Source organism: Bubalus kerabau, chromosome 3 (genome assembly GCF_029407905.1).
Source record: "Bubalus kerabau isolate K-KA32 ecotype Philippines breed swamp buffalo chromosome 3, PCC_UOA_SB_1v2, whole genome shotgun sequence".
Lineage (NCBI taxonomy): Eukaryota > Metazoa > Chordata > Mammalia > Artiodactyla > Bovidae > Bubalus > Bubalus kerabau.
The window spans coordinates 174,858,482-174,871,279 of record NC_073626.1 but is presented as its reverse complement, the minus strand read 5'-3'; the positions used below and the strand labels follow the sequence as shown (position 1 = coordinate 174,871,279).

Below are 12,798 nucleotides of genomic sequence, written 5' to 3'. Positions count from 1 at the left end.
GGAGTGGCCATTGAGCCCTCTTGGCTGGCTCCAGGAATACTGGCCTGATCGCAGTGTGGACTTGGTTGCAGGGCCCCAGTGGCCACGGGGCCTGGATGAGGCATCAGCTGTCAGAGAGTCATGGGCCCGGAGCTAGCGCGGCTTGGCAGGTCAGGGTCCTCCACAGGCTCTGGACTCTCCTGCATCTGTGGAGACACCAGAGGCTGCCAGGCCGGCTGGGGCTGGGTTTGGATGTCAGGACATCCAGGAAGTGGGAGGAGGGGAGGCCTGAGAGGATCTTTGGGGTGAAAGGATACCATTACTCTCTACTATGCAGGAGCGAGGCCATATGCCTGCAGTGCGCCCAGTTCCAGTCCAGATACCTCTCCCCCTGCTCAAGACTCATCCTGGGGCTCAGGAGAGCCAAATGTCAGCTGTGTGACTTACCTGGGAGAGCTGAGTTCTCTGAGCCTCTGTGTTCTCCCTTTTGTCCTGGGGGAGAAGACTGTTGCCCCAGTTTTCAAGGTGGGGGCCCTTTACAGAGCGGTGGGGGCAGATCAGCCTGAGCCCCCCAGCAGGGGCTCCCAGGGGAGATGGGGGAGTTTTTAGGGCTGTGGGGGGAGGGCGCTGGATAGCATGCCTTACCATGCGATGGCTGCTTTTCCCCAACCAGGGCCTCAGTTCCAGCACCTGGTGGGCGAGCTGGGCGCTGCGGACAGCAAACACACTCTCTGCCACGCAGAACAGTAACGAGATGCCCCAGAGACACAGGCTGGAGCTCTGCGGGGCGGGGAAAGGGGCAGAGATGGTCACCTGGGGTTGGGGAGTGAAGGGCGGGACTCCAAGAATCCTTCCCACCTCTGATGAGCCCCTGGTTGCCCCCCTCCCTTCCCCCAGCCCAGGCCTAAGCACTTACGTAAATGCGTGTAGGGTCGAAGGGACAGTTGGGTGCCAATGCCAGGCGTTCGGGGCCCCCAAAAGTGCAGGCGGCCAGCAGTGCCCGGCCCTGGGTGGCAAAGGTCACGGCGATCGAAGCCAAGAGGCCGAGAGCACAGGTCAGAGAGAGAAGGGCACAGGCCACACTCGAGCTAAACACTGTCCAGCGCTAGATGGAGAAGACCACTGGTCAGTGGACATCAGGCCTGGCCCCCTGGGCAGCTCTAGCCCCCGTGGGGTTACGCCCTCCAAGCAGGCCAGACCCTTGGCGGTAGCTGCTGTCCCAATCCCCGCAGACCCGTCCCAGGAGGCAGCACGTACCAGGGGGATGCTGGGGAGGTAGCGTGACAACACGATGACTGCAATGCCTGAGGTGATGACCTGTGGGGGAGACTCAAGTCAGCTCTGCCCCCTCCCCTCCTGGGGGAGAATGGGCAGGGGGGCCGGCCGCTCTCCAGTAAAGAGTCCATCATCGCCAACTCTAGCCCTTCAAACCCCTACCCCCTGCTTAGCTTTGATCTCACTTCCTCCATCTGTTCAGGGGCGCTGTCTCTTCATGGTCCAGCCCCAAAGTGACGCTTCTAAAACACTGTCACCCCCTGCCTACAACCTTCCCTGACTCCCCACTGCCTACAGCTATATTTCTCAAACCTCTGTATCTCAAGGGTCATAGAGCCATGTCACAGGATATACATGACATGTCTCCCTGGAGTGGAAAAGGTTTTGGAAGAAACGAAGTAACTCGACTGGCAAGGAAGTAAAAAAACAACATTGTTACTTTAAAATAGACTAGTACTTTTGCCTGGAGAATCCCATGGACTGAGGAGCCTGGTGGGCTGCAGTCCATGGGGTCACTAGAGTCGGACACGACTGAAGTGACGCAGCAGCAGCAGGACACTTTATGGAGTAGAATTCCAAATCCCTAGGAGAAGGCAATGGCAACCCACTCCAGTACTCTTGCCTGGAAAATCCTATGGACGGAGGAGCCTGGTGGGCCGCAGTCCATGGGGTCGCGAAGAGTCAGACACGACAGAAGCAACTCAGCAGCAGCAGTGGCAGCAAGAGTATGTTAAACTCTCCCAGGCTCTCAGTGACCCGGCCCTGTCCCATCAGTTTCTCAACTCCACCCTGGGCCAGGCTCTTCCTTCATCACCCTGGATGTGGACACCCACGCAGGGCCTGGCCTTGATGCCAGCTACACAGCGCCTTCTCAGGAACACCCTTCCGGCTCCTCTTCACCTGCTTGGGTTCTTCCTCCTGCAGGCCTCCCTAAACAGCCCTGGTCCCAATAGGTGGGGCGGCTCCACTATTAAGCCCACCAGCTGCCTTCTGGATCTTTTGGGTTCCACTCAGCCAGACTCCCTCCTTCAGTCCCCTCACTTTATCAGGCCTGGGCTGGACCCACAGGAGGCAGCTTAGACTCTGGAGGGCCCAGTAATGCCCATAATTTGCTGTGCAGACACAAGTAAGTGCCTCAGACTCTCTGGGCAAACTAAGCCTGCTCAGCAGAATGAGCTCATTTGACAGTCAGAATTACACTGCCTTTGGTGTAGGTCACATTGTTTCACATCTAGGGTGGCTTCTTTGTATCAGCAGGAGGTTGAGTGAATCCCTGAGTCTCAGTTTCCTCATCTGTAAAGTGAGGATAAGAGCAGCCCCGTGTTGCAGGGAGCTGTGGGGATTACTTGAGGAAATAAGAGCACAGCTGAAGTGGTCCACCCCAGAGCCCATCTCTGGTGGACCTTCAACCCTGGGCTCACTGCCTTCCTCACAAGGCTGGTCAGAGGAACAAAGTACAATAACAACACACTACACGTATCTGCACGGCCTAGCTCTATCCCACTGACAGAGGCTCCTCTACTTGCTGGGGTTTCTGATCCTCACTTATCCAAGGCTTGGGGCCAGCAAGCTGTCTAAGCGTCATTTTGCAGGGGAGGGAGCAGGCTTAGAGGGAGAAAGAAGTCCCTCAGCCAGGAGGTGGCAGGGATGGAACTCGGACACTGATGTGACAATGTTCCCCAAAGGCTGCTGACAGCTGGGAAAGGGTTTTGTGAACTTGAGAATACCAGACCCCTTCATTCTTATATTCGTCAACCAGGTACTGACATCCGGCCATAACCATGGCTTCTGTTTATTGAGCCCGTATTACAGTCCGGGGCTTCCCTGATGGCTATGCCTGCAGAATCTGTCTGCAGTTTCGGACACCTGGGTTCAATCCCTGGGTCGGGAAGATCCCCTGGAGAAGGGAATGGCAACCTACTCCATAATGCTTGCCTGGAGAATCCCATGGACAGAAGGCCTGTCAGGCTACAATCCGCAGGGTCACAAAGAGTCGGCCACTACTGAGCGAGACTAACACTTTCATTTTCACTTCATTATGAAGGAGTGGGTAGCTATTCTCTTCATCAGGGTATTTTCCCAATCCAGGGATCAAACTCAGGTCTCCTGCACTGCAAGCAGATTTACTGTCTGAGCCACCAGGGAAGCCCATTTTATGATAGTGCAGGCTTAATGCTAAAGCTCCTGCCAAATTGGCTTTTTCAGTGTCTCCAGAGGAGACCATATCCATTCCCACCTCCACACCTTTGCATCTGCCATCCTCTATACTTGAAATGCCATCCCAGTTTCTTTTCCTACCTGCTGGCCCCAGCAGGCTTCCTATCCGGGTTATGGTAATGGTAGCATATCATCTTTGAATTCCTATTCATCCATCAAGACCCACCTCGGGGGCCTCCACCTCTGTGAATACTCCCAAGCTGAGCTGATGCTCCTTCCCTCTGTCCAACAGTGCCTTGACTATTTCCCTATTGCAATAATAATCCTTGCTAACAGTAGTGAGTGCCAACTATGTACCAGGCACTGTGCTCAGCACTTTATGTGGATGATCGCTTTCAATACTCATCAGGACCCTCTCAGATGGACAGTGTTACCATCCCCATTTTATAGATGAGGAAGCTAAGGCAAAGAGAGCTTGAGTGACTGGTCTGGTTGGTAGTGGTGGAATAGGGGTGAGTGTTCAGGGCTCTCTGCCTGCCCACCCCAGGCTGTGGGTGGGGACTCATCAAAGACCCTGCCAGCCCCTGCCAGCCCCCTCCTGCCAGTCATCCTCCCAGCCTGGCCATACCACGATGGCAGAAGTGACAGAAAGGATGTCGACCACGCAGTACTGCAGAGCCACAGCATCATTGGGGGCAGCCACGTAGCGCAGCACGGTGCCGTGGAGGAGAGCGGCTGCAATGAAGCTCACGTGGCCCAGCACGACCAGCACCAGCCCAGTCTTCATCAGTACCTTCCGGAAGTCACCCACGCTCAGGCCACCTGGAAGGGACAGCCACATCAGGGCCATGGATGGGACTCATTCCGCTGGGCAGAGGAGGAAACTGAGGCCCTGGCAGGAGTGATGGACATTAGGTTCTAAATCTATTTCTGGATGATTCGGGGCCAGTAACTTGTCTTTTCTGAGTCTCAGTTTCCTTATCAGGGAAAGAGGTTCACGTTACTTTCATGGGAGTCCTTGGATCTTTAAGGTTGGAAAAGCATACAGGTAGTACTTAATAATAAGGGGTAATAGTCTTTGTTAGTGTTCAGGGTCATGAGTGGCACAGTCAGGATTTGAACCCAGGTCTCTAGCTCTAGACCCATAATCCTCTAAGCTTTGCATCCCCTGATTTTTTTATCCATACATTTGTTACATCAGTGTTCACTGAATGCCTGTTCCATGCCAGGCCCTGAGGCACCATAGAGAGCTTGATGATCGCTGGTCTAAACGCCAGGGAGCCCCCAGTTCACTGGTCAGGGATCAGGTACTATGCAGGACTCAGTTTGGTGGATAGGACCTGGCACATAGTAGGGACTCAGCTCACAATTGCTGAACAGACTCAGGGCAAGAAACTCAAGCTTCTGAATCTCCATTTCCCCATCTGCAAAATGGGAAGAATAACCCTTGTTTCCCAGTGGGGAAAGAGGGTCCCCATGAGAAGATAGACGGGAAAGGAGGGCATACCCTGGGTGCAAGGGCACTGGGCAGGGACACAGCAAGGTAGGGAGGCTGGGGTCAAAAGAACGTCGTATGCAAATCCTATCTGAGTGTCCACAGGTGGCTGCTCAGCTCCCATCTGCACACCCCCCAGGACCAGGGAGTCCTCCTGGCAACTGTTCCAGATAGCTGGGATGTGCCCTGTGGTGCCTGGCTCTGCATATGATGGCCCCTGGACCCACCAGCCCCTTCACTCTAGCCAGCTCTGTGAGACCAAAAGACTGGCCTGGCCCCTAGAACTAAACAAGCCCCTCTTCTTCCTTTAGCTGCTCCTTGTGGAGCCTCTGAGTCCATTTCCAGACCTCGATGTCCCCATTGGTGGCAGAAAGGCGGATTGGGTCATGTTTCATATATGGGGGTTTTGCAGAAAGAAAGAAAAAAAGGGAGTGTGGGGTAGGAAGGAAGGAATACCTAGATTGGATGTTCTTGGGGGCCCTATGCCAAGAGGAGGCCCCCAGGGAGCAGGGAGGGCTGGAGCTACTCAGTCGCAGCCCCTCTTCATGATCCCCACCAGCCTCTCTCCTTTCTGGGCCCCAGTTTCTTTCCCCAGAGGTAGAATGGGAAGGGGTTGGCTTAGCCGGTTTCTGAGACCCCTGCAGCCTGCAGGATGCTCTGGAACTATACCAGATCTAGGAGAAGGAGAGGGCAGACGAAGGGCGGGACAGCCACCGTGGGACTGGATGGCGTCATGAAGGTTAAGTGCTGGTCAAACAAGAAGGGGCATGGCAGTCTTGTCCCAGGAGCCTGACCCACTTCACCCGGTCCACCCACCTCCCTGGCCACCCAGACACACCAACTGGTCTCATGAGCAACAGCATCCCAGGACCAAGACTTGGTCAAATCGGAGGTACAGTGCCAGCATGGGGCTGTGCTTGGAGCACTGGACAGAGTCTTGGGGCGGTCCTTCTGCTCAGGAAGGTCCTAGGAGGGGGTGCTACCCTCAGCACTTTACAGATGAGGAAACCGAGGCTCGAAAGTTCTCTCCGTTAGAGAGTAGGGATTCCCCAGATCTGTCCTGTGACTGCGAACAGCATCACTGTGTCCAGGGAGTAAAGGGAGGGGACCCGTCTGTCTCACTCCTCTGTATGGATCTGGGGAGCAGAGGGTAGGGAAACCGGAGCCCTTTGCGAGGCTAAGGGAGCCAAGGGCAGGCAGCCTCAGGCTCAGAACTCCCGGGCTCTGGATACCCCTCCCTCCACTCTGGCTTCTGGGGAGCTGGCGCTGCTTTCCTCCCATCTGGGGGGGGGGGGTCCCTCCTCCACAAGAAAGGAAAGTGCAAGCGGGCAAGGTGCGGCTCCACCTCAGGAAGATACCAGCAGCCCGCCTCTCGCCAGCTCAGTGAGGGGAAACTGAGGCCCAGAGCAGAAAGTGACCCGCAGAGAAGGTGGCCTGGACCGCGGGGGTTCGGGCGCCCACTACAGTGCTCCGCCCCTGCGGGAGGACTTGGGGCGGCGTCGGGCCTCCCGGGCCGTGTCCCCCCCCCCCCCCCCCCGATCCCTACCCCTACCCCCACCCCCGGCGCTCACCCAGGCGCAGACACATCTTGGCTCCGGCGCCGCGTCTCCGCGGCGGCTTCAGCGGGGCTCCATCCCGGGCCGCAGCCGCCGCGCGCCCTGCAGAGCCCGCGCCGCGCCCACTTCCCACCGGGAGCCCCGAGCTCCCGGCGCCCGGCCGGCCTCCCTTCCCGTCACTCCCCGGGCGACCCGGCCCCGGGAGAGCCCCGGCGGCTCATTTACATCCTGGGCCGGTCCGACCGGCTGGACAACCCCTCCAAAGCCCGCCCGGCTGATTCATAGCGCTGGCCCCACCCACCTGCGCCGGCCTCGGATGCCGGCCAGCTCCCGGCCACCGACTCCTCTAGCCCACCCCATTCCAGGGATGCCCATATTACAGATGGAAACTGAGGCCCAGAGGAGCTGCGATCGTCCAGGCTAGGGAGTGAGATGGGGGCCTGGTGCGTGGTTGTCCTGACGGGTGGGCACATGACAGGAAAGCCCCTGGGTGAAGGCTGAGAATCCACTTCTTTCTATAGGGTGGGGAAATGCCACGGTGAGTGATGAAAGAGAGCTACCTAGAGAATTGGGGACTGACCTCGACCTGCTGCATGACCGCAGGTAAATCACATTTCCTGCTGCCCCGGCCCAGGATCCTTCTGTGCCCCACACTGAACAAGCCACTTTACTTGTGGGGTGTGGTTGGAGCCGGTCTCTGTTCTCTTCTCTCAGAAAATCCGGTATAATAATTCTTGTCCCCTAAGGAGATCAGCCCTGGGATTTCTTTGGAAGGAATGATGCTAAAGCTGAAACTCCAGTACTTTGGCCACCTCATGGGAAGAGTTGACTCATTGGAAAAAGACTCTGACGGGGAGGGATTGGGGGCAAGAGGAGAAGGGGACGACAGAGGATGAGATGGCTGGATGGCATCACTGACTCTATGGACATGAGTCTGGGTGAACTCTGGGAGTTGGTGATGGACAGGGAGGCCTGGCGTGCTGCGATTCATAGGGTCACAAAGAGTCGGACACGACTGAGCGACTGATCTGATCTGAAAGTCGTGAAAGTGAAGTGAAAGTCGCTCAGTAATGTCCAACTCTTTGTGACCTGATGGAGTGCAGCCGGCCAGGCTCCTCTGTCCATGGAATTTTCCAGGCAAGAGTACTGGAGTGGGTAGCCATTCCTTTCTTCAGGGGATCTTCCCTACCCAGGGACCAAACTCGGGTCTCCTGCACTGCAGGCAGATTCTTTACCATGGGAGCCACCAGGGAAGCCCCGAGTTGTGGTGAAGTACAAAAAAGGGATGAGAAAGCACTTTGCAAACCCTCCAGAGTATGTTTACAGACAAAGTGCAGAGCTAGCAGGAGCACATAATAGAAGCTGTACTATTCCTGGCTGCTGGTTATTGTGCCTCTTCAATGTACCAGCATGACCTGAGTCCTCCTTTGTTTCATCCTCAACATGTAGAAATGGACACAAGCAAGAGTGTCCAGGGGAAGTGGTGGAGTAGAGGGTCTCTGTGCTCACAGTCTCTAATGTGGCGGGGCTGTGGCTGCCTGCCTGTGCTCTTGGCTCTCGGGCAGGCCTCTGGGAGGCACTTTTGTGGTCTCCAGGCAGCATCAGCTCACAGTCTGCACCCCGCACCCCACTGGTCAGTGGCCTTGAGGGCAGGAGCTGGCTTGACGCATCTAACACCAGCTATCCACTGATGCCTGTGCCTTGCGTGCGGGGCACACAAGTTACAGATGACCAAGTCCATCTCCCAGGGGCTGCCCTGGAGAGTGCGTGTGGTCACTGCAAAGCCAATGTCAGAGCTCACTCGTGTGCATGTATGTGGCTTCCCTATCCGTGTCAGGCAGTCCCCTTGACACTGAGCACATTTGGGGCAGTCTGGAATGAGGCTGGAGACCCAGACATTTTAAATGTCATTGCTTACAAACGAATAAAAGAGAGTTCTCTCTTTCTAACCTTAGAACAATACTGAGAGTTAAATATTACTCCATTTTACAGATGAGAAAATTGAGGCCTAGAAAGGTAAAGTGGCTTTTCAAATAGCATTCAGCAGATATCAATGGTAGAACTGAGACTTGAATCTAGATCTATGTAACTCTGAAAGCTGCTTCTGAGTGAGGTGGGGGACGAGAGGCCGTAGACTCCAGGGAGTAGGCCTGCTCTCTGGGACCTCTGAGGAGGGAACCACCCACATTTTACTCCTCTGACCCAGTTTCCTGGCCATGGCCCAGCCTTAGCCGCCTGAAGTTATCACCACTTCTCTTCCTTATTGCCAAGTGGCCAAAGTCCATTCATCTGAGTTGCCCAGTGTCCCCTGCCTGTGCCCCACCCTTCTGCACACTGGCCTAGGTTTCTGGGGTTCTGGGAAGAAGCCTAGACTAGAGAACTAGCCCCCTGTGCTCCACCAACTCACTATGACACTCTGGGAGCTCACTGTCCTTCTCTAAGCCTCAGTTTTCCTATCTGTCAAATGGAGATAGTGATAGCCTTCTCAGATTTCTGAGGGATAAAATGACTTGAGAGATATGAGAGTGGGTTGAAACCTAGCCAGAGAAATACAAATAGAAATCCTCTCTCTTCCTAGAGCGTTTAACAACCAGGTGTGGCCTAGTACACTCAAAATTGGACTCTGGGTCCTCCCCATAGGGCTGCTCAGCTGGGAAGGGGTTCAGGCTTCCAGTCCCTGAGTGAGTCCTCTTCACCTTAGCAAGGCTTTTCCCTCCCTGATTATTAGAACAGTTACGCCTGTAAGTAGAACGATCACACACACCCCCTACCATATTCAGTTTTGTGCGTGTATATACACACACACGAAACAAAAAAGCCAAGTGATCAAGCTTGTCTGAGAGGAGGAGGTGGTTGAAGGGGACTTAGACATGTTTACAATGCCCAAGTCTCCCTGGTGTGAATGAGGGATTTGTTATTCTTTGTATTTTTTCCAGCTTTTACCTTTTTATTTATTTTATTTATGTATTCTTTTATTTTTAGACCATCCCAAGTTTGTGTGGGATCTTAATTCCCCAATCAGGGATGAAACAGCACCCCCCAACCCCACCCTCCCCACACTGGATGTGTGGAGTCCTAACCACTGGAGACTTTTTTAAAAGCTTATTGTAGAATACTTAGAGGAAAAACAGGAAAGTATAAAGAAAAAATTGGAGCTATTTATAACCTTCTCTGCCCCACAGATAACCATGGTTCACATTTTGGAGGATGTTTGCCTAAGTGCCTATGTAATTTTCTGCTTCTCTGTGACTCCTGCCACCCCTCCTCTGCCACCCCTTCTCATCGCCTTGGTCTGTTGCCCTCCGTGTCACCAACTTCTATCTATCAAGGACTTGGGTTTCCAGATCTAGATCTGGCAATCATTCCTCATGTCCTGCTCATCCATGTGAAGGACCCTCTAATACCCTCCCTTGACCTTCATCATGACCCCAGTTATTCCCTCCGGGTTCAGGTTTTGAATGGTCCCTTTTGACATCCCAGCCTCGAGCATCCCACAAAAGCCTCTCTTGCAGTATATCTGTCTTTTAACTCCCATGGCCTTGTACTCTGACCTCCCAGAGGCAACTGGCCCATTCTGCTTTCTTCTGTTCAGTTAACCCCCTCCTGGCCTCTTCACACCAAACTTACATCACAAGGTTGAGCATCTAAAGGCCAGCTCAGCTGGCCAGGTGAGAAATGAGAGGTATAGGAGACTTGGACTTGGACCAGGATGGTGGCTGTGAAAATGGAGAGAAGAGGGAGAAGTAAAACTTACGATTTGGATGCATGTTAAAATTTGAAAAGCACTGTTCTGAATCCACTCGCCTCATTCCTGCTCTCAGTCACTCCTCAAGCTCCACATGGACCACACTTCATCTCTCATCCTCTTCATTTCTGCCAAGTCTTTCCTATCAGCCAATAAACATACCCAAGTCTCTTCTATTCTAAAAAAACACACGTTCCCTTGGCTCCCTTTACGTTTCTAGCTACTGCTTTTTAACTTTCTCTCCCTTCCTCTCCAAACTTCTGGAATGAATTATCTTTACATGCTGTTTCCATCTTCTCGACTCCCATCTCCTCCCCAGTCCACAGCTGTGCGATTCGGCCCTCCGCTGGAAGAGCCCTCATCTAGGTCACCAGTGACTGCCGACCACACTGAAGCCACATTTCAGTCCCTAACTTACTCTCCACACTCTTGCTACGCACCTCCTTCCTGGATTTCCTCCTACCTCTGGTTATTCCTTCTCAGTCTCCATTTTGGACTTTTTGTCATCAGCTCAACTCTTAAATGTTGGTATTCTTTTGTATCCTTTCTGCTTCCTCTATGGGTCCCATTGGTTATTTCAGTCAGTCTCATGGCTCCCCTTTTATTTAATGATTCTCCCAGACTAGAGAGCTTCCTTGAGGATCAGACTTAAATATCCAGTGATTTTGCCTCTCCGCCTGGGTGTCCAGTCACCTCATGCTGAACATGTACCAACTTTCCCCCCAAACTGCTTCTTGTGTTTTCCATTTCAGTCAGTGGCATCACAATGTACGCAAGCCAAAACCCTGGGAGTCATTCTCTACTCCTTCCTCTCTTTCTATATAAGTCAATTGTCAAGTCCTGCCGGTTTACATCATAGATATTTCTGTAACTAGTGCTTCCTCCTTGTCTCTGCTACTACTGTCCTCGTTCATGCAGCATTTCTTCCCCCCAGCTGGTTTTTCATACTACTGAGTAATCTTCCTAAAGTATAAATCAGATCATATCACTCTTCTTCTTATTTTTTTTAGAATTTGGAAAGATCCAGTCTGTTTTTTTTTTTTTCTTGGTAGATTTTACTTATTTATTTTATTTTTGGCTGTGCTGGGTCTTTGTTGCTGTTTGGGCTTTTTTCCTCTAGTTGTAGCAAGCGGGGGGCCACTCTCCAGTTGTGGTGGGCGGGCTTCTCACTGCAGTGGCTTCACCTGTTTCGAAGCATGGGCTCTAACTTGCGCGGCTTGAGTAGCTGCAGCTCGTGGGCTCAGTGGTTGCAGCTCCCAGGCTCTAGAGCAACGGGCTTCGTTGCTGCTCGGCATGTGGGATCCTCCCTGACCAGGGATCGAACCCGTGTCTCCTGCATTGGCAGGCAGATTCTTTACCACTGAGCTACCAGGGAAGCCTGATCATGTCACTCTTCTGCTTAAAATCAGTAACATAAAAGAAATTAAGACAAATAAATGGAAAGACTTCCCGCATTCATGGATTATAAGCCTTAATATTATTAGGATAGCAATTCTCTCCAAACTGATCTACAGATTCACTGCAATCTCTCTCAAAATCAAAGTTGCCCCCCCCCCTTTTTTTTTTTTTTGCAGATATTGACAAGCTGATCCTAAAATTTATATGGAAATACAGAAGTCTAGAATAAGCCAAAATATCTTGAAAAGGAAACAAATTGGAGGAATCACATATTTCAATTTCAGATTTTACTATTATGTAAAGCTAGAGTGATCAGCAACGTAGTGCTGGCAGAAGGCATAATAATTCAATGGGATAGAATTGGGAGACCAAGAATAAAGATCCCGAAAATAAAACAGAAATAAAAATACACATGGTTGGCTAATGTTTAACAAGGGTACCAAGATGATTCAAGGTAGACAAAAATGTGTTTTCAACAAATAAAGCTGGGACAACTGTGTACCCATGTACAAATAAAATTGGTCTCTTACCTTATACCACATGCAAAAGTTAACTCCATGAATCAAAGACCTAAAGATCAGTGCTAAAACAACAAAACTCTTCAGGCATTAGTCTTTGTGACCTCGGATTAAGAATGGTTTCTTAGATATGACACCAAAAGCACAAAGAAAAGATAGAGAAGTTTGACTTCATCAAAATTTAAAACTTCCGTACTTCAAAGGACATTATCAAGAAAGCCAACCCACTGACTGAGAGGAAATATTTGCAAAGCATATGACTGATAAGTGTCTAGCATCCAGCATACTATTAACATACTAAAGAACTATTAACCACTCAACAGTAAAAACAGGCAACCAAAATGTAGGCAAGGGATTCAAAGAGACATTTCTCTAATGAAGGTTTGCGTGTGTAAATGTGCTTAGTGTCCAGCTCTTTGTGACCCCATGAGGAGCTCGCCAGGCTCCTCTGTCCATGGGTTTCTCCAGGCAAGAATACAGGAGTGGGTTGCCTGTTCCTCCTCCCGGGAATCTTTCTGACCCAGGGATTGAACCTGTGTATCCTGCATTTTCAGGCAGATTCTTTACCACTGAGCCACCTGAGAAGCCTGAATAGAAGGTATACAGATGGCCAATAAGCACATGAAGATACTCATCATCATTGGACAGTAGAAGAATTCAGATAAAATCTATAGT

General features: G+C 52.1%; 2 protein-coding genes across 4 annotated transcripts in view; both read right to left on the bottom strand.

Annotated features, from left to right (window-relative positions):
- The window catches only part of ZBTB8OS (zinc finger and BTB domain containing 8 opposite strand), a 305,810-nt gene that overhangs the window by 219,540 nt on the left and 73,472 nt on the right, over positions 1-12,798 (bottom strand). The window lies entirely within an intron of this gene.
- On the bottom strand, positions 62-6,493 carry TMEM54 (transmembrane protein 54). Of its 3 annotated transcripts, XM_055573807.1 has the most exons (6): positions 6,478-6,493; positions 4,040-4,233; positions 1,237-1,296; positions 896-1,084; positions 625-759; positions 62-185 (listed from the first exon to the last, which is right to left on the bottom strand). In XM_055573807.1, the coding sequence occupies exons 1-6, from the start codon at positions 6,491-6,493 to the stop codon at positions 111-113; spliced, it is 669 nt and encodes a 222-aa protein (XP_055429782.1). In that variant the 3' UTR covers positions 62-110. The 3 variants fall into 3 exon arrangements, with proteins under 3 accessions (XP_055429782.1, XP_055429783.1, XP_055429785.1); XM_055573808.1 differs by lacking the exon at positions 1,237-1,296; XM_055573810.1 differs by lacking the exon at positions 1,237-1,296 and having other exon boundaries at positions 896-985.

What these genes read in the sequence shown, in the direction of transcription:
- TMEM54 (XM_055573807.1), bottom strand. An exon ending in CTGTCACTTCTGCCATCGTG is followed by an intron (nt 1,297 to 4,039) that starts GTATGGCCAGGC and finishes TCTCCCCCACAG; the next exon opens with GTCATCACCTCAGGCATTGC. An exon ending in ACCTCCCCAGCATCCCCCTG is followed by an intron (nt 1,085 to 1,236) that starts GTACGTGCTGCC and finishes TTCTCCATCTAG; the next exon opens with CGCTGGACAGTGTTTAGCTC.